The sequence below is a fragment of the Peromyscus leucopus genome, chromosome 7, assembly GCF_004664715.2.
Source record: "Peromyscus leucopus breed LL Stock chromosome 7, UCI_PerLeu_2.1, whole genome shotgun sequence".
In the NCBI taxonomy this organism is placed as follows: domain Eukaryota; kingdom Metazoa; phylum Chordata; class Mammalia; order Rodentia; family Cricetidae; genus Peromyscus; species Peromyscus leucopus.
The window spans coordinates 112,244,653-112,268,851 of NC_051069.1; the positions used below are offsets into that span (position 1 = coordinate 112,244,653).

The 24,199-nt window shown below is 41.7% G+C and overlaps 2 protein-coding genes and 1 non-coding gene across 4 annotated transcripts in view; 2 read left to right on the top strand and 1 right to left on the bottom strand.

The window, feature by feature from the left end:
- Limd1 (LIM domains containing 1) overlaps window positions 1-7,342 on the top strand; it is a 52,154-nt gene extending 44,812 nt beyond the window's left edge. The window contains exons 4-8 of the mRNA XM_028890435.2: window positions 387-449; window positions 2,022-2,152; window positions 2,598-2,649; window positions 3,302-3,370; window positions 4,825-7,342. Coding sequence (XP_028746268.1) covers window positions 387-449; window positions 2,022-2,152; window positions 2,598-2,649; window positions 3,302-3,370; window positions 4,825-4,962 — 453 coding nt within the window. The 3' untranslated portion in view covers window positions 4,963-7,342. The remainder of the gene's footprint in view (window positions 1-386; window positions 450-2,021; window positions 2,153-2,597; window positions 2,650-3,301; window positions 3,371-4,824) is intronic.
- A 4,233-nt stretch (window positions 7,343-11,575) lies between these two features.
- On the bottom strand, window positions 11,576-11,648 carry Trnar-acg. The gene has a single exon. It is a non-coding gene; the product is annotated as a tRNA-Arg (tRNA).
- Window positions 11,649-11,921: 273 nt separating this feature from the next.
- Window positions 11,922-24,199, top strand: part of Sacm1l (SAC1 like phosphatidylinositide phosphatase) — a 69,857-nt gene continuing 57,579 nt past the window's right edge. Inside the window, exon 1 of one of the 2 annotated variants that reach the window (XM_028890482.2) lies at window positions 11,922-12,091. In XM_028890482.2, coding sequence (XP_028746315.1) covers window positions 12,060-12,091 — 32 coding nt within the window. In that variant the 5' untranslated portion in view covers window positions 11,922-12,059. Of the gene's footprint in view, window positions 12,092-14,676; window positions 14,745-24,199 lie in introns of those variants that run through there. The other variant, XM_037208076.1, reaches the window with a different exon arrangement.

Genomic DNA, 24,199 nt, shown 5'->3' on the forward strand with positions numbered 1-24,199 from the left:
AGAGAGAGAGAGAAACCATGTGCTGTCTTCAGAGCCCTGAAAGAGCTTGTTAGGACACAGATGCCAGGCCCCAGCCCTGTATCCAGCTTAGTAAATCTGAGGTGGGGCCCATAAACTTAATTTGTTCCAAGTTTCCAAGTGATTCTGAGGATCTTGTTTTGGGAATCTTTGAGATGAGGAATTAAAGACTTTCTGTGTTCATCTGTCATGTAGAGCTTGACACAGTGTGGGACCCAGGTACAGTAACTAGGATGGGTGGCCCAGGACTACCATGACTCAACACACAGCTGCACACCTTCAGGGTTACCACAGGTTTCTCAGAAATCCTCCTTATTCGCTGCTGATGAGGAGGTGGCTGACTCATCTTTCTCTTCTCTTCTCTGCAGTACTCTGGCTTTCAGCAGTCTGCCGACAGGTGTTTTCTTTGTGGACATCTGATCATGGACATGGTGAGTATTGCTCAGCAAGATCAGAACACCTTGGAAGAAGGCTAAAAAGAAGTTAATAATTGAACACAGTGTTTCCTTTCTGGTTTGTGGTCACTGCTGGTTTTATTTAAAGAAGTCCTTGCTCACTGTAGCCACTTCTCTAATAGACGCTGTTGTTGGCTTGGACCAATGCAGTTTTTATCATGCACACTGGAGTGATTCTGCTCACACTGGTCTCCCTCTGGTTTCTCTGTGATCCTTGGCTTTCCCAGTGAGGTGCTAGGAGAGGCCAGTTTTACTTGCAGAAATATCAGCTACCTGGGAATTGGGTACAATCAGATGAATGTATTTTTTCCTTCCAGTACAAGTCATTCCTGAGAAAGCTTTTGGCATTCAGATAGACAGAGTCCAGGTTTTCATATTCCATTCTGTGCTCAGCCACTGGCTCTTTTAGATTGTCCGGGTCTCAGTCTTTGTTTCATAAGTAAGAATAATGTTCCCTGTGGAATCAGGTAGTGAGGTCAACAAATTGTTTTCCATTGGAAACTGGCCTTTAAGAATTTAAGAGCTGGGGGTATAATTCAGTGTCAGAACGCTTGCCTACCATGTACATGCCTCTAGGATCCATCCTTAATACTGGGAGAAAAATAATAACAAAAAATGGTCAGCTGTGCTGGTTGCTCAAAGGCCAACAACTGGTTTAAGTCACTCCCTGGGTCCTTGACTTGTGTCTTAAAAACACTTCTAGAGTGTCACACTATAGAATCAAAGCCACATGGAAAGGGTCCCAGGAGTCAATGTGAGGAGATTTTGTCCAAGTTCTCATAGTTCCATCTAGAATTTCCCTTCATTCTTTCTATATGCTTGCTGCCTTCCATATGAGGGGTAGATTCTTTTTAACTGGTTTACTCAGAGGTTCTGTGCCAGGACAGGGCTAGCCCTAACTAGTATTGCTTTTTAGGAGAAAACAAGTTTCTGCTATGAGAGGATCAGACAGGAGTCTATTTCCTCTCACTCAACAACTGAGAGTTTGCATAGGTCCCTGTGCAGGTGGAAGTTTCTGTCCTGCCAGCAGCTCCCAAATAAACATACTGTGGTTGTATCAATTACAAATGCTCAGCCATAGCTCAGACTTGTTACTAGCTAACTCTTACATTTAAATTAACCCATATTTCTTATCTATGCTTTGCCCTGTGGCTTGGTACCTTTTCTCAGTATGGTACGTTCATCTTGCTTTTCCCTATGTCTGCTCGTGTCCTCTTACTCTGCCCTTCTTCATCTCAGCATCCTTAGTTTGGTTGTTCCGCCTATACTTCCTGTCTGGCTACTCACCAATCAGTTTTTTATTAGCAATTAGAGCAACACACTTTCATACTGTACAGGATTATTCCACAGCATCCCTGTTTGATCCTCTCCTGTCCACAAGTCTGAGCAGACTCACCTCTCTTGACCTTTGTTTGGGTGAAACTCTGGGCCAGGTGGAGCCTGTGCCATGGTGCAGCTGTGCATGTGGCTCTTCAACCCACATGTTCCTCTTTCTTCATGGTCCTTCCTTCCCTTCATCTCTGTGAGTCTTTTCCTGTGTGTCCTCAGATCCTACAGGCCCTGGGGAAGTCCTATCACCCTGGCTGTTTCCGCTGTGTCATCTGTAATGAATGTCTGGATGGAGTGCCTTTCACCGTGGACTCAGAGAACAAGATTTACTGTGTCCGAGATTACCACAAGTAAGGAGAAAAGAAGAGAGTAAATGGCAACCTTACACAGGCCCCGCTGAGCTCAGCAGAATGGAAAGTATATAGGAACTCTTTTAAGGTTTGTTTGGTGATAAAGCAGAACACAAAATCAGAGGAATCCAACAAGCCTGTGGCTTCAGATTTACCCAATTTCACCAGGCACCAAGTCACGCTCAGCACCTACCACTCTCTGCTTTTGGACCATCCCAGCTAGCTGTGAAGGGAGAAAACAGCCAGCTTCATCTTTATACTTAGGGGAGCAGGAAGCAGCCAGATTTCCCTGTAGCAGCCAGGAATAATATTTCTATTCCAAAAAGTGAACCTAGGTCCACATAATCCTGAGTGCTGGCCATGGAGGGCTCTGACAGGCCCTGGTTGCCATTCATATTCTGGTAATAACACAATGTGCACTGTGTTCCCTTTGTTTCTCCCGCAGGGTGCTGGCCCCAAAGTGTGCAGCCTGTGGGCTTCCCATCCTTCCACCAGAGGTAAGATGCTTATCTGCTCATAGGTCTTCTAAAGACTGGGCTGTCTCCCTTGAGTCACTCAGAAGATCTATAACTGTTCTTATACCTTTCAACATAATCCTCCAATGCCCAGTACTGTCCCTTTTTCCTGTGCTGGCTTCCTAGCCCATGTCCTGCTTGTGCCATTTTGTCTAAGAGCCAAATCAAACTGTCTTAGATTAGAGGGACAGAAAGCTTGTCTTTTATTCATCTTTAAAAAATAAATATCCCTGAAACCCTGCCTCAGTGAATAAAATAGAAAGTGAAGGAGGAAGATACCAGACACAAACCTCTGACTTTTACATGCATGTGCACACATGTGTGTGCCTATGCACATGCAGTCATGCATACATACATATGCAAAAAAAATAAATTAAAGAAAAAAAATGTCATTGGTGTTTCTTTCAGTATTGTCTCTGACATCCCAGAAGATCACACTGCCCCTACCTACTCTCACATCCACTGAATCTGGTCTTTTTCCTACAAGTGTTTAGTATTCACTCTTGATTTATATCTCTCCCCCAAGGCCTCCTACTATTACCCCACAATCTCCTCCCACCCTATCCCATTGCTGGTGTTATTCCACGGACTTCTAACTGGCCTCTTTGCATGTCTTGCTTTTCTTTCATCCCAGGGCTCAGATGAGACCATCCGTGTTGTGTCCATGGACAGAGACTACCATGTGGAATGCTACCACTGTGAGGTAAGCCCCTCCCTGTCCAGCCCCAAAGCCTACCTTAAAAAGGCCTCCTGGGTCATGGGACTAGGGTAGTCACCAGATTCTTTCTGAGGTCTGTCCTCCAATAACTGATTGTATGAGGGTAATAACAGATGTTTGGGATGAAGCTCTATGTCATTTTCTGAAAATTCAAAACTAGAAAGTTCTGAAACTTGCAGTTGCTATCCCTGAAGCTACAGAATCAGAGAATTATGTGTAGGGAGGGGCTAAAATCAGACTGTCACTTAGGTGTATAATGAGGGTGGGAGAGATGTTTTTCCCTTCTGGGTACAGAATGTTCTGTCAGAAGCTTCTGTCTGAACTGAGCCCTGGAAATCATGGAGAAACCTCTTTTGGAAATAGGTACATCAATTGGTGGGTATAAAGGTTGTGTGGCGTGCTGCCCTGTGTGATATCCGGCACTGAAGGAACCATAAGTGCCAGAGGTCACTCCCCATCAGTCTCTCAGCCATACTGAGTGGATTCATCCCCAGAAATAGACTAGATTCACTTGTGGTCTTGTAGGTAGGGAAAGCAGGGAGTATTGGTAACATGTAGATGGGTCTCACTGCTCGCACTGAAGAAGTAGGTGGGACTCATGGCTGGTGGTACTTCATGAATCTGGAGGAGAGAATGAAGACTTAACAGTCTTCTCTGCACATTCATGACCCTGGTTGACCATTAAAAATGCAAGTGCCTCACCTAGTGGTGGTGGCAGAGGCAGGCAAATCTCTTGAGGTCAAGGCCAGCCTGGTCTACAGAGCAAGTTCTAGGATGGCCAGGGCTGTACAGAGAAACCTTGTCTCAAAAAACAAAAAAAACGAACAACAACAACAATAACAAAAAATACGAGTGCCACAATTGAAATTATATGTCTCTTCATTTTCTAGTAGTCACATCCGAATAGTTGAAAGAAACAGGTGGAGATGCTGGTGGTGCCGTTCTCTTGGTAGAGGGCTTGCCTACCATGTAAGTCCTGAGTTCAGAAGGAAGCATCACAAAAACTAGGAGTGATGGTGCACACCTGTAATCCCATCACTTAGAATGCTGAGACAGGAGGATCAAAAGTTCGAGGTCATCCTTGACTACAGATGACATAGCAGGCCTGGTCTACATGAGACACTATCTCAAAAGAGTAGGGATATGTGGGATTAAGATGCACAATGTTACAATGTTATTTCAACTTATAAAAACTATCTATATTTTCTATCTTCTTTGGGTCTTCTGTCTTGGAAGCCTGGTGTATATTTCTTCTGAAGCCACCTCTTAGTTCCAGTCAGTCCCATTTGAGCCTTATGGTAGCAGGTAGCCACTGGTTCTTTCACTGGACAGGAGCTGCCCACAGCCATGAAGTGCCCTTTGCTGATTGGGTGGATTGTGGTTTCATGTTACTCTTGCAGTCTGTTTTGTTTTCATGGGACATTCTTGCCTCCTTGTAGGACTGTGGCCTAGAGCTCAATGATGAGGATGGTCACCGCTGCTACCCACTGGAAGACCACCTGTTCTGTCACTCCTGCCATGTCAAGAGGCTGGAGAAAGGACCCTCACTTGCAGCCCTCCACCAGCACCACTTCTAGCCAGAGACACAGTGGGGAGGCAGGGCCAGGGCTGCCCAGGGAGGTGTCTGTGGGGTACTTTTGGGGGCCCCCAGAAGAGGAGGGGCAGGAGGTCAAGTTCCTGCTTGTGTGTGAAGGGTACCTTTCTTTTAACCATAGCAGTGTGCACTCCCCATCAAGTACATGTATTTTCCAAGTGCTTTTCCCCATTGCCATACCCTCACCAAATCACTCAGGAAGATGCTCTAACTTGCACATGGCACCTGACACAAGGTTGGGCCTGTGTAACTGGACACATCCTATTCCCTGGAAATAGTTCATGTTTCATGGGGACAGGTTTTCAGATTGTGTTAAGCACATTTCTCAATGTTCCCAAAGAGAAGCAGTGATGGAGACAAGCGGCACTTCCCTCCTCTAGGAAAATACCTGCACCCAGATAACCCTCACACACCCTGTGGTGCGATTTACAGTTCTTTCCACCTCAGAACTTTAGTTCTTCTGAGAATGCCGCAAACTCTAACTGCATTGCGACAAGAAAGAAGTATTGCATATGCTTTGTATCCTTGGAGTTTGCTTGGTAAACCAGAGCCAAGCTTTGACATCTGGGAGGCTGGGTCTCCTGTTGTGCCTCTGCCTTTCCTCCCATTCCTAAGGCAGCTGAGCTGTGGCAGAGGCCTGTCCTGTCCTACACAGCCAGCTTTGAGAGAACTGGTGCAGGCACCAGGCTTCTTGTCCACTGCTTGGTGGTGTTTTTTCTTTGCTTCCTCTCGTCTGTGATGATGGAGTTGCTTCCTTAAGGTGAGTCTGAGGATCTCAAGTGCTCACACCCCTGACACCTCTTTCTGATTATTTGCTCATGAGCTTGAATCTCAATCCATATCCTGGGAGAGAGCTCCTTTTGAAAGGAGAGTTTGTGTGTGTGTGTGTGTGTGTGTGTGTGTGTGTGTGTGTGTGTGAGAGAGAGAGAGAGAGAGAGAGAGAGAGAGAGAGAGGGAGGGAGGGAGAGAGAGAGGATGTTACTGAGCTTGTTTCAGAGGTATCTCTCCTGCCCACTTCTCAGCACATTCATTCGGTTTGAAGAAACCAATATAAGGTACACTGCTTTTGACATTTTTTCTTCATTATTTCTCTCCACCTGTTTTCCACAGACAAAACATACCTCACAGATAGTTTTCACTAAATCACAGATCAAGGAGGAATTAGCCCTTCATATTGGAGACTGTTGGTGTAATTCAGTGGCTAATTTCCACTCTTGATTGCAGCTAAGCAGTATAGTTGCAAAGCAAGGTAATCAGACTAGATGCACCTGAAATCAGCACTCTGGCCCCATGTGCATCTGCATGCTGGCTCCTGGGGTAGCCGGGCTGAGGGAGACCACATGCTGACAAAATGTTACGACCACTTCTGAGCTGGGTAGTGGGCACCTGTCCTTACAACATTTGGGAGACTGAAGTTTGTGAAGTAGGAGTTTAAGGCTGTCCTCAACTATATGAGGTCCTGGCTCCACTCAAAAAAATTTAAAAGAGATAAAATAAAAATTCACCCAGCACTAAAGAACATAATTAACTCTGACTAACACTTCCTGAGGTCAGAGGTCAGTGTCTCCTTGGTAGTTCAAATGGGAGAAACTGGAAAAACAAAAACAAAATGGCTTTCCAGTTGCCCTCTTATCTTCAGGGAGTGCCCCAGGATTTGTGGCAGGAAGGCTGCAGTATCTCACTTCTGCCAGTCAGGCTGGGCACCCCGCAGCTGGCTTGGGTGATGAAGCATGGTCAGTGGAACCCCACCACATGTGAATGTGGACTCTTGACTGGGTCCCAGCTCTACCTGTAGGCCAGCTATTTCAATCCTGCTGGCCTCCTTTGCCTGTGAGAAGTTCAGAACTGGCACTGGCAACCAAGACCATCTTTTTCATTTTTATAAGGTTCATTCTGTTGGGATCCTTTGACCAGATGTTACTTGTTTCCTGTCCTAGACAGAGCCCCCTTAAAAACAACAACAGCAGCAGCAGCAGCAACAACAACAACAACAAAACAACCATGAATATACTGGGTTATGGAGATAAACTCTAAAGCCAGGCTTCTTTCTTCCCTTCAAGTTATCTAGCTTGGCTTTGACAACGCTGACAGGGAAAGGAAATGAGCCAGTAAGTCTTTGCCATTCTTGAGGTGCTGGTGTAGTTGACATACTTTATTTCAATTTTGAGTCAAGATGATTAAGAAAGTTGCATTGGAATCAATGTCTGAAGTAGAGGGCATTTGCTTGCAAATTGAATAACTAGTTTAAAACTCTGATTAAGTTTTTTAAATGAAATTCCTGATTGAGGTGATTCAGATGTGTTTGCAAATAAATTTTATATTACTGAAAAAGAACAATAAAGGAATTTGCAGACTTCCTAGAACCCTTAGGATTGTCTTCTCTGATTGTTTTCTGGAGAAAGTACCACTAGGGATCTCTTATTCATTGTTTCTTTCCATCTCAGGCCCGGGCATAGAAAACATGAAGAGATGTTTGCTTATCTGGGATTTTAAATGTGTTATAAATTTTGGCCAAATAGAGCTGTAGGGAGATTATATTTATAAGCATGTATGAAGAAAACTCAGGGACTTAGCATACTCTGTCTTAAAAGTTAGAGAAATAGCTTTTTCAAGATTCCTGTACAACTCTTGTATTTTGGATAAAACTAAGGAGATGGAGGCTGATCCCAGACCCAGGACTAGCATCTGTGTTCCCTTTGCTCATTCTGCCCCATAGGTTTCAGAAGAGCCTTCAGCCCTAACTGACTTATTGGCTACCTGTTACAGCATAACAGAACTTTCCATTCCCCCGACTAGTGCCTAAGTGAACCCCCTTTCAGCTGAGTCCTGTGAAGATCCAATGTTGAATACCAACTGGTTGATAGAAGAATCAAAACATTCTGAACACCTTCAAGTACTGCTATGGCTTGTTTTGCATGGCCTTCAATCACACAAAATACAAAACAGGACTGTTAGGAAGATTCAGAATTTACAGTCCTTTGCATGCATTAAATTCTGTAGTACCCTTTTCTCACTCAGTGAAAGTGCTGCCTACTAGCTAGGTTCCTCGCAAAGAACAGTGCAAGAATTGACTACAAACTATGGTTGCACAATACACTTGTAAAAGCTCTTAGGACTGGGCAGTGGTAGTGCACACCTTTATCCCAGCATTTCAGAGGCAGAAGAAGATGGATTTCTGTGAGTTTGAGGCCAGCCTGGTCTACAAAATGAATTCCAGGACAGCCAAAGCTATACAGAGAAACCTTGTCTCACAAAACCAAACCAAACCAAACCAAACCAAACCAAACCATAACAACAACAAAAAATTCTCCTAAAAGGAAAGAAAACCCAGTCAGTAAAGTGCTTGCATGAAGACTTGAGTTCAGTTCTCATAATTTGTATAAGAATGCCAGATGCAGTGGTGTGCTCTTATAATCCCACTTCAGAGGAGATGATGACAGGCAGATCTCTGGGGCTTGATGGTCAGCTAGTCTAGCCCAGTTAGTGAGCTTCAGGCTGAAAGACCTTGTTTGAAAGGAGGTGGATACCTGAGGTTGCCCTTTGGGCATTACATATTAAGAAAACTGCCAGGAAACTTTTTTTTTTTTTTAAATACTTTGCTTTGCCAAGAATCAGTCCTAATTTTGTTTTCAGGTAGCCTCTGAAGTAACTTTAACAGAAAAAAATGAGTAAAATGTACTAAGTGATCTTTTGTTCTGAGTACAAACAGGAGAGATATGGTCAATCTCTCCAGAGTGTTTTATGAAAATCTCACTGCAAAAGGAAAGAAAAGATGAACAGCAACTGAGAAAGTCACCTGAGGTTGAGCTCTGACCTTCACATGCATATGTATATATGTGCTCATGCACACATATGCACATACAAGAATGTCTAATTCTGTATGATTTACTCTGCCATCTCTCAGTCTCAGTAGTGTTCACAAAGGCCTTAATTTATATTTCTAACTAGTGAAGAAAGGCCAAACTTTGAGTCTTTACCTGTTTAGAGAGCCTGAGCAGGCGTTCTCTGCAGGTCAGTGCAGTGGCTAACCAACTGGAAGTGTTCTTTTACTAAAGCCTTATGAAGCAGGGTACAAATTAAATCCCCATTTTATTAAAAGGGAGGAAATGTTCATTGAACCCAGAGCTGGTGAGTTGAAGGATAATCAGAGATAGAAATAAGATGGCATACTAAAAAACATGTGACCTCAGTTCTCTGGGGTTCACTCAGCTCTTATCTGGCTGGCTTTGGACTCAAGAACTCATGACCTTAAGCAAGTTTAGTTTTTTTTTTTTGTTTGTTTGTTTTTAGAAAAAATAGGATAACTTTGTATGATTTTTTTTTTTTAAAGACAGGGTTTCTCTTTGTAGTCCTGGCTGTCCTGGAACTGGGACTAAAGGCCTGGACCACCACCTTCTGGTGCTTTTATTTGTCTAAATAAAATGTTTAGAGAAACACTAAGTAATTGATCAGTTAAGTTTTAAGACTTATTAAAGACTTAGTTATATCAGAATAATCAACAAGATAAAATATAAGCAGATTACAGTAAAAAAGTAATAAAAGCACAAAACAAAATTTAAAAAGCGTCTATATAATATATATGAGTGAACATTATATTAGAGTGAAAATTAAATAAGAATAAACTGGCAGAAAGACTGTAATGCATAACAACAAAAGAGCTAATATGCTCTTGCAGAGGACCTGAGTTCTGTTCCAAGCACCTGCCTTGGGTGAGTGTAACCCAGCTCCAGAGGGATCTCATATCTCTAGCCTTGAGGAGCACTTGCACTCAAGTGCATGTGCATGCACACACACACACACACACACACACACACACACACACGAGAGAGAGAGAGAGAGAGAGAGAGAGAGAGAGAGAGAGAGAGAGAGAGAGAGAAAATAAATATTTTTAAAGGTCAAGTTTGTGAGAAAAAAAATTGAATACACCAAGAGAAAATAATCAACAGGTCAAGAAATAGAAGTAAAAAGGAAGTAGTGTTTTTCCACTTATAACTGAAAAGAAACTACAATTTATATCTGTATTTGTATGTAGATGCCCTATTTATTTAGTTATAGACAGGACCCAAAAATAATACCTCTCTCCAATTTTAGGATTATAGGTATATGCCACCACATCAGACCTGGATATCTAATTTATATGTATATAAAAATGTCTAATGTTGATTAGCATGTGTAGAAACATGCTGATGACATAAAGTATATTGTTTTAAATTCTTCCACAAAGCAATTTGAAAATATGTACCAAAAATCTAAATGCCCATGAAATGGACCTTTAAAATGTCTGCCTGACCAAATAGAACATCTTAAAGCAAGAACATTTCAGCCAGGTGTGGTGGTACATGCTTGTAATCTCAACATTTGGGAGTGTGGAGAATCTAGAGTTCCAAGTCCACCTTCCATAGCTAGGTAAAGGCCCTTTGTCTTATATAAGACACACACACACACACACACACACACACACACACACATGCCCCCTTAAAACACTCAAATATTTTTGCATATACGGTTTCTCTATGTAACACCCCTGGCTGTCCTGGAACTCTCTCTGTAGACCAGGCTGGCCTTGAACTCACAGAGATCCGCCTACCTCTGCCTCCCGAGTGCTGAGATTAAAGATGTGGGCTACCACCATCTGGCCAGTGTCATTTTTTAAGTGTTAAAACTGGCATCAACTCATATTTCCAAGATAAAATTTATGTTTAAAATACCTAGTTTTTTAATGTAATTAATATCATCAAGGAATATTTAATGACCTTAAATCTCAGACACAAAAGAAAGGACAAACAAAAACAAAAAACACCATAAATTCATTTAAAAACACCCTCCTCCCAACACACATTCCAAATATAGAAGCCAGTTATGCTGTCTTGCTCTGGAAGCAGAAGTGGGCAGGTCTCTAAGTTCCAGACCAGCCAGGTCTACATTCAGGTCAGTCAGGGCTGCAAGAGTGAGTCAGAGCCCTTGTCCTGCCTCTAATTCTGCTCTTAACGTTTCCTGTATTTGACACATTTTTAATAAACTCTTGGGGAATGAAGTTTGTTAACTAGGATAAGTTAATCGAATTAAATGAATAGGCTGAATCCCCTTTCTGTCACATCTGTCTCTGGTCTTATGTAAAATGAATGGTCATGCGCTCGCTTTTCTGGGCCTCTTACTGTGAAACCCTGAAGTTTTAAGGTTTCCTTGTGGAATGGAGACCAGGTTGGCTTTGCAAGCGGAAGTAGCCAAGGCCTCCTGTAGCGTTCCGGGGTCTCGCGTCAGTGCCTCCTAAGTTCCTCCTGCTAGGAGCCTTCGCTTTTCCGTCTTCGGGTGGAAAGACACTGGCCACGAACGGCCCTAATTGCGAACCTCCTCTTTCAGGAGTGTTTTCTTAAGTGTACTGGTTTTTACAGGCTCTGCGCAGCTTTAAGAACAGGGGCGCTAGGAAATTTGCAAACCGTTTTAGACAACTTTGGGTTTCAAATACGGTTAAAAAGGCGCAAAGCAGCATTAAAATTCAAGATACTTGACATTCTAGCTAAGATCCTTTTCGAGGCGGCCTTGTAACATTCAATTCAAATATGTAGAGAGGAAAAAAAAAAACAATCTGCACGTATCGAGCCAGCCAGGAGTCGAACCTAGAATCTTCTGATCCGTAGTCAGACGCGTTATCCATTGCGCCACTGGCCCAGTGCTACTAGGGCTCCTTCCGTGATGGCTGATCTCTGATTACGCAGTTAAAACAGGCTTCCTGCCTCCAGTTCTCCTTTCTTGTCGGTTCGTTGAGCGTCTCGACTCAGAGCAACGCTACCGGGATTCCACCTTTCACCGCAGCACGTTGCACCAATCTCCGGCGGCAACGTCACGGCGTCCTTTGGCTTGCTCCAATCCGTGCATCGGAGGCGTGTCTCGCAGGTACCGGCTGGCGCACTGGTTTGTCCGCCGCCGGCTCCCGTGCTCTCCCGAGAGGCGGTCCCGGGAGGGGGTGGGACCAGGCCAAGGCTCCTTGACCACCGCACCTAGAGAGCGGCCGTGCCGGAGCCGAGGTGGCGTCGGGGTCCGCTGCAGGCGGAGAGAAAAGGAAGGAGGTGCTAGTGCACGATGGCGGCGGCGGCCTACGAGCAGCTGAAGCTGTGAGTCCCATGGGCTGCGGCCGCTGACAGGAAAGGGCCGAGGGGCGAGCGGGCGCCGAGGCCCGGAGCGTGTGCGGCCCGCACTGCCCAGGCTAGCGGGCTCGGCTTTCTCCGTCCGGCCACAGCGTAGGCCCGGTGTCCCGCAGCCTTGCCCGCCGCTGGGCCTAGCGCGGTGAGCCGAGCCCGAGCCCGTAGCGTTAGGAGAGCTCCCGGTGTGGCTTCTGGGAGAGGCCTTATTGACTGGACCCCCGGGAGTGCTCTGGCGTTCGTCGGCAGAGCAGACCTTTCTCTTGGTTTCTGGCTTTCCGGGCCTGGGAGCCGCTAAGACTAGTCCTTCTTAGGGTGCAACACAAATCCAGTCAGTCGTCCGAAGGGCCGGACGAATTTACTGTGCTTATTGCAGCTCTCTGTGCTGACAGCGACAGGCTTGCTTCCAGTTTTTGCACAGTAAAATTGACTTTTTAGCAAAGCCAGGTGCTTGAGGTTTTAAGACCTAGCCTTTGGTTCTTTAGAGATGCACAAATAGAATTTTATAAGCTCTTTGGCTCGTCCTGAGCTTTAAAAAAAAGGGAGATATTTCTCATGCTGTTACTATCCACACCTGCACTCTTTCTTGGGCGAATAACTTCGCCCTAATCGCTTTAATTATTTACCTTGAGATTGTTTAAAAGTCACAAACCATAGTCTGGGAATGCCTTTAGCAGCAGAAGCAAATATAACTTCGAAAAACTAAGTTAAAAATATCCTGTTACTTAGACCTAGGCATTCTAATTCGTTTGCAATGAAGCAAATGTAGTTTGGGTGCTCCTTATGAATAACTGAAAAGTTAGGTGTAAAGTTAGGAGGGGCCATCTGCTCAACACTTGGTGTTTATTGAAAAAAGGTGGTAATTGGTTTTCTTCAACCTTTGTTCCTCTTCCACTTGCTACAATTCTCTTTGAAAACCTCAGCTGCACACTCTCCATTTCTTTTAACTCTCCTTAACAAAGTGAACAATCACCCTGGTGACAGTTGAAGCAAAGTGTATTGGTTTATGTTGGGCCAGAGTCACATGTACTTTATTGGCAAATTAGGTTATTGTCCACCTGATAGTTGTTGAAGGGCTGAATATGATCCTGTACTAGGTCTCAGGTGTGTTTAAGCTATTTGGAACCTTGGCTTGAAGCAGCTCCGCTTTAGATTACAGGATATCATTGAGTTTTCCTGCAACTAAGAATGACTGAGATGGATAATTTGAGAATTAGGAGGATTATTTTTGAGTTGCCCAGGCATTAAGTCTCACCAGTTCAGACCTCAATACAGGCAGACATCCTCTGTATACATAAAAAGAGAAGGGAAATATATTCTTTAGTGGTGGGAGCAATGGTTTTGTATTGAAGTAGAAACTATGGATTTGAGTTCTATATTGTATTGCAGTGGAAACAATCTAGGGTTATATGGAAGTCACTATCAGTCTTTAGGTTTTGGATGTTTCTATAATGTGAAGGTAGAACTTCACTGAAAGTTTTTCTTGGGCAAAGGGTTTGTGAGTTAGAATCTGTTTCCACCCCTTTTTGACCCTCCTATTTAAACTTTTAAATATGGGCCTTGAGCAAAGAATATTCAGTTTTAGAGGTATTTGTATGTTGAATTAGTTGCTGATCTAAGAATTGGTGGGACATAGTAGCCACTTTTTAAAAACGCCTAAAAAGAGCCATATGAAAAGTTACTTATTGCTGGGCAGTGGTGGTGCACGCCTTTAATCCCAGCACTCTGGAGGCAGAGGCAGGCAGATCTCTGTGAGTTCGAGGCCAGCCTGGTCTACAAAACAAAGCGAGTTGCAGGACAGGCACCAAAACTACACAGAGAAACCCTGTCTCAAAAACCAAAAAAGAAAAAGAAAAGTTACTTATTATAGATGTACTAGTATATAACTTGTAACTTATCTAAATGTTGAAGTGTGTGGATATTAAATAATAACCTTTTGTACATTATGTCATACATTTTCTTCAGCCCTTCTCTGCCTTGTTAAACTTATCGCCTTCCAGATATGTTTTGTTCGTCCTTTAGTTCTCAGCTTACAATTTCCACTTCCATTTTATTGACCTACAAGATCAAGCCCACATTTCTTAGCCACCTGAATTCTAATCTCTTTATAATCTTCTAACTTTATTTCCTGTGAGTCATGCTAAAGTTTGCTACGTCTCTTCTAGCTTCATGTCGGGTTTATTTTTATCTTTCTGCCAGAGCGCTTTCTTCATCTGTCCTGTCTACATGTTGGTCAGTCACATTTGCAGTGAAGAGAGATCTCAAGTGGTTTAGTCAGACCAGACAATGGATTAACTTCTAAAACTTTCTACTAGCTTTGCATCCTGGGCAGGTTATTCAGTCTCTGAATAATTTTTTTCTGAAAATATGAGTGTTTATATTTCATTATGTTGAGTTTGTAGATAAAGTACTCAAGGTGCCTCATAGAAACCTGAGAATCTGGTTTCCCTTCATTGAGCTCCTGTATCATTTTTGAAGCCAAAAGTGAGGATTTATTGTCACAGGGTTTGGGCACCAAATATTTGTATGATTTACACATTATGTTTTCTCTCTCATAGACAAGAGGACTGAAAAGTAGAATGACCAAAGTACTGTTTGAACCACTTATTTTGCCATGTGAAATACAGTATGTATACTTTGTTTTTCCAACAAGGCTAAATGTATCTAAAATGTGATCAGTACCTTAATGTTGATTTCTTCTCTAATTCTTTGCAATACTTAGCATGAACCTTTGAAGAGCATCTACTCTGTAAATCTCCAGAGTAAATGAACTTATCCAGTATAGATTACTTCAAGAAGAACAGTCTGGGATAATTTGGCATGTGTTCTTTTGAAACATCAGAATCTTAAGTCCTTTCATGTCTATTATTGTCAGTGCCTCTGTGAGGTCATAGGTTAACATATAGTTTGCCCTCATTAAAGAATGTCACATGGTGTCCTGGTCACATAGGTCACACACTAAGCCATGGCAGAGTCAACCTTGAAACACAGTTGGCCAAGAGTCCAGTGATCTTTCCATTACACTACATTATTCAAATGACCCTTATCAGATTGCTCTCTCTTTAGTCTGTGGACAGCCAGGCATAAAACTGAGTTACTTGTAAGAGAAAATAGTTGACATGTGCATGTGGACTTTTCATATAGAAAACAGAATCTATGTTGTTTGTTTTAAAAGACATAGTCCTCTGTATAGCCCAGGCTGACCTTGAATTCATGATTCTTCTGCCTCACCATTCCCAGTACTAGGATTATTGATATCGGTCAACATGCCTAGCATTTTAGGCTACTTACATAGCATGAGTAATGTCAGATACAGTAAATTTGAAATTGCAAAAATATAAAAATGCATTATTGGATAATATTAAAGCCACCCTGCACCACCTTTTTTCTTTTTAAATGTCAGCCAAAATAAAACATAAGGCAAAGAATCCTTTTAGGTGTTTCTAGCTTTTTGACATTGTAAAATGATTTTATCATCTACAATGTACACACTTAAGAACCATGCTGTCAAGTTACAGGAAAAAAAGCACACACACCCCCTCCAAAATTGTTTTTAAACAAAAAATGTGCTAGGTAAGTTTATGATTGTGTATCAGGTCGCATTCATAGCTATTCTCAGCCACATGTAGATCACATGCTGAATATATTTGTTAGATACTGAGTCAGGTGGTAGTTTGCTCCCGAAAAAAATAGTCTTTCCTGAGCTGGAGAGATGATTCAGTGGCTAAAAGCACTTGCTGTTTTTCCAGAGGACCTGAGTTCATTTCCCATCACCTCCATAGGGTGGTTCACAACTGCCTTTATCTCTAGTTCAAAGGGATTCAAAGCTGCCTTCTGGACTCCACAGACACCCTTCCTTCCTTCCTTCCTTCCTTCCTTCCTTCCTTCCTTCCTTCCTTCCTTCCTTCCTTCCTTCCTTCCTTATCTCTATCTCTATCATACAAGTGTGCACGTACACATGTATGTATATATTTGAATAATAATTATAAAGCAAAAGTTTTTTTAAAAAGTATTTATACCTTTAGGGGAAAAAGAAATACTATTTCCTCAGGAATTTGCTGTTCTTAAACACTCTCATTTACATAGCTATGCAATTAGGAGAAATGTGATGAAGCCCAGAGAGCAAATGCCATCTAAGCTCACTGCAGTGAACATATGAATAGTGTGTCTAGTACAGTGAACACTCAGCATATTTACACAGCTTTGCATGAAGGGAAGGGTGTGGCTCAGCTGAAGTTTTCTTAATGAAATTAGGCACAGATGATAAAGGTTTGTGTCCAGAGGTGTAGCTGGAGAATTTCTCTCCAGCTCCCACCAAGTCTCGCCAGTCCTGGAGCCCACTTATAAAATAAACACACCGACTCTTACATTATTTAAACTGCTTGGCCATTGGCTCAGGTCTATCATTATCAAGCTCTTACTCTTATATTTAGCCCATTTCTATTAATCTATACTTTGCCACGTGACTTGTGGCTTATTGGTACCTTACATCTTCCTTGTCCTGGCGGCAGCTGTAGGCAGTGTGTCCCTCTGCCTTCCTGTTCCCTCAATTCTCTTCTCTGTTAGTCCCACCTATACTTCCTGTCTGGCTATTGGCCAGTGTTTATTTATACAGAGCAATATCCACAGCACAGAGGAGGCATTAGTTGTATAGAAGTTCATAATAGAGAGTCCTGCTTGAGAAAGAACCTCTTGAGCCCAGGTTGGTCTTGAACTCAGAGATGACTTGAACTCCTTCCTCATCTTTCTGTTTCTTTCTCAAAAGTACTAGGATTATTGGATGCACCAGTACACTGACTACCACAGTGGGCTTGGGGAGTTGATCTGTTTGTGGGAGTCTATTAGTGGATTTTAAGGTAGATAAGGAATAGATAGGATCCAGGAGTTTTGAAGAAGATGGGATTGAAATGAATTAGCTTCCTAGAGATATCAGTTGATTTGGGCATTGTATTGGGCCCCTGGTGAACCTGTGCAGTAAGGAGAAGCACCCAAAGAGAGACTGAGATGATACTGATGGAATCCAAAGGGAGGTTGGGCCCAGAGGACCCTTCTTTATGTCTTAAGTTCTTTTTCCTAATTAAATCTAGTCAAATATTACGTCTGTTTTTCAAACCAGAGATATGTTAAACATTTTAAGACCTTAATTTAATTCTTTTAAGGTTTCAGAGGAGGTTTGTTGTTAACAGTTATATGACAACAGTCATGTTTCTATGCAAATAGTAGTTTTTAATTGTGGTAATATACTTTAAAAATGTACCCTCTTAACTATATGCATTCAGTTTCATGATATTAAGTACTTTTACATTGCTGTATGCCATTGCTACAGTTTATGTCAAGAATTCTTTTCATCTTGCAAAACTACAACTCTGTGTTCATTAAATGACTCTCTCTTCCTCCATTCCTTCCCACACCTGGCAACCACTATTCTCCTATTCCTATGGATTTGAATAGTCATTCCAGTGCCTCATTTAAGTGGACTCAGTATTTTTCTTTCTGTGACTGGTTTATTTCCTTCCTATAATGCTTCAAAGTTCAACTGTAATACAAATTCCTAAAAAGTGATGGACATCAAGGAAACTCCATATGGAGTTTACTTTGTGGAAGAAGTTAGCCACTGGGCAAGAAAGTGCCCTTGCCTCAACTGGTGACAGTATGCTGTCCAAATGGACAAGCAGGACACAAAAGAAAGGACTGCGGAACCTTGCCAAGGCAAGGTAGGAAGGCCCTTTAGAAAATCCTGCTTCACAGAGAATCTGTCAGATATGCTAGGCCTATAGGCCGAAGATGGATGCCCCAACATTGCAGAGGAACCTTGGGTGACTGTCCAGGCAGCCAGCTGTTTCTGTCACTTCTCACATTTTTTGGAAGTCTCTTGCTTGCACTTCCTGCTTACTTAGGTAATATTTCCTTCTTGGGTCTCTGAGGGAGTTAAGACTAGATAGTTATAGTTTTCCTTGTTAAATTCATAAAAGAAACTCTTTTACTAAAGAGGTATAAAGTGTACAGGTTTGAAAGACATCAAAAGATAGTATTCGGTTGGTAATGCAAGTTAGAATAGAAAGTGAATTAGGTAGAACATTTTGGATTCACCAAAATAGGATAGATAATGGAGTATTTTCTCTGAATTTGTCAAATGTTTATGAACTGGACATTGTTAATGTAATTCTTGACTATATATTGTATATACTTATTGTACTTATTGTATATAGTTTTTCTTATACTAGTTATAACCTTTTATTATTATATTAATAAATATATAATTAATATATTTAATTATATTTTATTATTTTATTTTAGATGAAAAAGGGGAAATGTGGTGATATATTGTGTACCCTAATAAAATTTGCCTGAAGATCAGAGAACAGAAGAAAAAGCCACTAGATTAAACATAGAGGCCAGGCAGTGGTGGCATACACCCTTAATCCTAGCAGTTGGGAGGTAGAGATCCGTCTGGATCTCTGTGAGTTCAAAGCTACCCTGTGTAGCTGAAGGTTTTCCTGTGCTCACCCAGCACCAAGGACCCCGCAGCTGCTTATAAAATCACTCAGAAGCTTATATTAATTAAAACTGCTCAGCCATTAGCTCAGGCTTAGTACTATCTAGCTCTTACACTTAAACTCAGCCCATTTCTGTTAATCTATATGTTGCCATGTGTTCCATGGCTTTACCTCTATGTCATTACATGCTGTTCCCTGGACAGCAGGCTGGCATCTCCTGACTCAGCCTTCCTGTTCCCAGAATTCTCCTTGTCTGTTTATCCTGATTATACTTCCTGCCTGGCTACTGGCCAGTCAGCTTTTTATTTATCAACCAATCAGAGCAACACATTCAAAGCATACAGAACATCCCACAGCAACCCTGGACTACATGAGATTGACTTAATCTAGGAGAGAAAACAGAGGCAGACAGTGGTGGCATGCATCTTTATTTAATCCCAGTACTGGGAAGCACATACACCTTTAATCCCAGGAAGTGATGGCTGGGCAGAGAAAGTTATATAAGGAGTGAGGAGACAGGAACTAAAGGCTTTTTGGCAGAAGCGTCCCTTTCAGCTAGAGGCTTTTTCAGCTGAAGCCCTTTCAGCTGGAGCTCTTTCAGGCTGAGGAGTTGGTGAGGTAAGAGGTGGTGGCTGTGGTTTGCTCTGCTTCTTTGATCTATCAGCTTTTGCCCCAATATCAGGCTATGGATTTTTTATTAAGACCATTTAGAAATTTGTGTTATATTCAACCTTCTCGTAGCATGTGTCAGAATTTTCTTTGTAAGGCTGACTAACATACCATTAATGGATAGTCTTATATTGCTCATCAGTGGGAACATGTTCTATGAAATGCATCCTCATACAAGTTTCATTATTCTGTGAATATCAGAATGTGCATCTACCAGACCAAATGGTATAACCTTATTACACTCTTAGCCTGTAGGGTATCTACTATGTACATAGAGTTCATAGTTGACCAGAATGTTATGCAGTATACCCATATGGCACGTGCTTGTAATCCCAGTACTTCAGAGGAGGAAGCAGAAGTATTGGTAGTGCAAGGCCAGCCTCAGTTATTTAATCACATTGAGACTGTCTCGAAAAATAACAATAGCAAATAAATAAAAAATGTTATGCAGTGCATGTCTGCAGTGTACCACATTTTGTTTATCCAAAGATGGATATTTAGATTGCTTCTGTATTTTTTGGCTATTGTGATTTATGCTGTTTTAAATGTGGGTATAGCAAATAATCTCGTCTAGATACTTCTCTCAGTTATTTTTAATACATACACAAAAGTAGAATTCTGCCAGGCATTTTGGCCATGCCTTTAATCCCAACACTGGTGAGGCAGAGGCAGACATATCTTTATGAGTTAGTAGAGGCAAGCTTGGTCTACATAGCAAGTTCCAGAAAGCCAGGGCTCCTTAGTGAGACTCTTGTCTCCAAAAAAATAAAAGGGGTGGGCGCTTGGGATTGCTAGGTTGTATAACAGTTCTAATTTTAGATTTTGAAAGACTGACATTGGCTACACCATTTTATCCTGCCACTAGGAAGCACTAGTGTTCAATTTTGTGACATAATTGCCACCTCTTATCCCCTACCCCCCTTCAAGACAGGGACCTCACTCTGTAGACCATGCTGGCCTCGAACTCACAGAGATCTGCCTGCTTTTGCCTCCTGAGTGCTGGGATTAAAGGCATGTGCTCCCACCGCCTGGCTAGGTTTTTTTTTTTTTTTTTTAATTATTGCCACAATCAATCAATCCCAGTGTAAGTTAAGGTTACAGTCTTTGTGTTGGGTCACACTTGTAGCTATCTTGGGATACATGTGAGCTGTAGACCTGATAGATTCTTTATCTTAGTTTCCATGAAGTCTAGTCTGTGTATTTGTTAGTTGAGAGTGCGATATAACCTGTTGATGGGTTAATTTTGAAAATTTCCTGGCAGAATGTGGCCTCCATGATACTTCATTAAAATTAAATTTCTCATCAGAGAACATACTATGCTCTCTTCTTAAATCAGGTTTAAAATTTGACCTGTCAGAAATTAGGGCACTAAAAGGGAGGAAGGTATATAGAGGAAGGAAAGGGAAAAGAAAAGGAGGGGGAGTAGATTGTCTCAGACCTGAAGCCTACTGTTAGCTTTGTCCCAGATGTCCTAGAAGTTTACCTTTATCCACAATTTGATTTTTGAGAATATATATTAAATGGCCATTGTTACATTACTAGTAATATTTTCTTGGCTAGGATAAAAGAATGTTTAAAATGTTTACTCTGTCACTAAGTCAATGAAAACATCCAGTGGATTAAAGCCAGTACCTTTGTCTACAGAGTGGCCACTGGTGAAGATTTGAAAGCAAACATAGCAGTAAAACCATACACACCAGCAACAATTGCATCATAGAATATTTACTCAGTTATTTTTGACTATAAGTACTTATTTTTAAAAAATCTCATCAGCTTTTGAAATGAAGTCTAGGGAACCTAAAAATTCACAGGACAGAATTTAGTATGTAAGGCAGCTATATTTCAGATCAGGGTTAAGGCCAGTTAATGAGTGGTGGGGAATGAACAGAGAGAAAGAGGACAGCAAGAGCAAATGACACTGTGCTTCTGTGAGTAGTAGGATTCTAAGTCATAGTTACCAACCATAGAAATGTCAGCTGATATCATTGTTCATGTTTTCAATCCAAGCCTAGAATAGCATTTTTAATTAAGCAAACTTTATTGATAAATTTCACCTGATTAAAGTCCAACATCAATGAAAGAAATCATGGCACTGAATCCTCTCACATAGAGTAAATTACTGTTCATTCTCCAGTTTTTGTTGTAACCAGGCTTTCTCCCATACAAATTTGTGTAAGTTTTCAGTACTAGAATTATATTTTTTGAGGCAGGATCTCACCGTGTGCAGCCCTGGCTGGTCTGGCACTTACTATGCAGTTCAGGCTGGCCTCAAACTCATAGAGATCCTCCTGCCTCTGCCTTCTGAGTGCTGGGATTAAAGGCATTTACAATCATACTGGGCCCTGCCTTACTTGATTTAAACCAGGTAGATTTTGTGTTCCAAACCCTAAAAATGTATTTTGTTTATAAATATGGAAGAAATAAGAGAGAACACTTTAATTGCATTATCAGAATAGTGATAGGGCAGTATCTGCAACTTAGGGTCTAGCAGCATCTCTCTGAGAGTTAAGAACAAGAAAAGGTCCAAGGGCTCTTGGGCTAAAACTCTGCGTTTGTCTATCATTTGCTCTCTGAGATTATATATTGAATAATCATTGCTATATTACTAATGACAAGAAAATGCCACTTGGAGACAATTTTGGAGGGCCTAATGCTGGCAACAGTAGGGGGCGGGTGCAGCAGCATGGGGTGTTTCTTATTCACCTCACCGAGGGAACTCAACAACCTACCCGTAGAGCCAGAGAATGGGCATTTGCATCAACCACAGACCTTTATATACATGGTCTCTGTTCACATCTATTCTGAACTGGCCACTTTGCATGGGTCACAACAGCAGCCCTCTGCTAGTTACTAAAGAAGTGCTTGCTGCCCTCTACTCTATGGTCTCTGTTCACATCTATTCTGAACTGGCCACTTTGCATGGATCACAACAGCAGCCCTCTGCTAGTTACTAAAGAAGTGCTGCCTTCTACTCTGGATGAAAGTAATACAGGAAAAGTCTCATGCAAGTTGCTTGAAACCAACTTGGCTGGTGCTGTACTCTTGGTAGAGCAAGCAGTTGTAGGCCTTCTGTAGCTTCCCTAAAATGTCCATGGAGTATTCACAATGGTCAGTATTTTTCTGATGGCTGCTTAACTGGCATGGTAGGATTTTTTTTTTCTTTTTCTTTCTTTCCTCCCCTCCTCTCCCCGCCCCTTCCTCCCCCTTCCATTTGCTCAAGACATTCAAGAGTAGCAAGTGAGAGTTCCAGAGCCAGCAATTAGAAAGTCAGATTACCTCATTACTCCAACATCTTTGCTTATTTACAGGAAGGTGTTCTTAGAATAAGAACTTAAAGAACTTACCATCAACACTGAGTGTAAGAGATTGTGCTTTAACAATGCTTAGCATATCTGTAGTGTTCCAGGGCGAGGTACCCTAACCCTCATCTTGTGGACACATTCTGGCCAAGAGTTAAGGTGAATGTTACTTGGCTCTGTAGGAAGTTATGTAATAGTGTTGGTGTTCTCTTGTTGCTTTGCCAATTACTATAAACTACAAATATCTTGATTAGTTTTTTTGGTCAACTTGACACAAGCTAGAGTCATTGGGAAGATGGAAATTCAATTCAGAATATGCTTCCATCAAAATCTCATGTAGGTAAGTCTGTGGGGCATTTTCTTGATTAATGGTTGATGTGGGAAACTCAGTCAGTGCTGCTCCTGGGCAGGTGGTTCTGAGTAGTATATGAAAGCAGGCTGAGCAAGCCAGTAAGCACCATTCCTCCATGGTATCTGTTTTAGTTTCTACCTCCAAATTCCTGCTTAGTTTCCTCTGATGGACTGCAACCTATAAACCAGATAAATCTTTTCCTCCTTAAGTTGCTTTTGGTCATGTTGTTTTGTCACAGCAGTAGAAAGCAAACATAACATATTATCTCACAGCTAAGGTATTAACAGAGTGTTCAGGACTGAAGACTGAAGGAAGAATTCATTTCCAAGCTCATTCACATTGTTGGCTGAGACTCGCTACTTGTGGTAGAGGAGCCAATGTCGTCATTTCTTCAGGCTGTCAGCTTGAGATTAGTTTTAGCTTCTGAAGGCGTCTCTTTTGTCCTTGCACCCTAGCTATTTTACCTTAGCCATCAGTTGCTGGTTTAATGATTCTAAGGATGAAACTCTTTCCCCTCTGCCTGACTGACATGATCATATTGAGTCTACCCTTACCATCTGAGACTTACCTCCCTCTTTTTTTAGTTTTTCAAGACAGAGTTTCTCTGTGAGAAAATCACCTGCCTCTGCCTCCCAAGTGCTGGGATTAAAGGCATGCACCACCACTGCTTATCTCCCTTTTTTAAGAAGTCAATAAGTAAACTTAATTCCATCTTTAGGACAGTGCCTACATAATTAGAAAATAAGAATGTTGGGGGAACTTTTTGGAATTCTGCCTACCACAGTTACTTCTGTAAATAATTTTTCCATAAAACTCTTATTCATCACATTTTGTCTGTGGATTAATTGTTCAAACTTTTAGTTGTAAAGATGGTTGCCAAAAAAAAGCAGAGTATTATCCACATCTGCTGTCTTTTAAAGCTGACTCTGCTATGTTATTAGAATTAGGGGCCTTCTATTTTTCATATACTCATAGCTTTATAAATAAGAAAGACATTCAGAATTTTTAAGCTCTTAAATTCTTTTCAACATTTATTGATTGATTGTGTGAGTGTACTTGCATGTTATGGTGAGCATATGGAGTCCAGAGGACAACTTGTGAGAGGTGACTGTCTCCTTCCACCATGCTTGTTCCAGAGTGTTAGTTAGGGTTTCTATTGTTGTGAAGAGACACCATCACCACAACAGCTCTTATAAAGGAAAGTATTTAATTGAGGTGGCGGCTTACAATTTCAGAGGTTCATTCATTATCATCATGGCAGGAG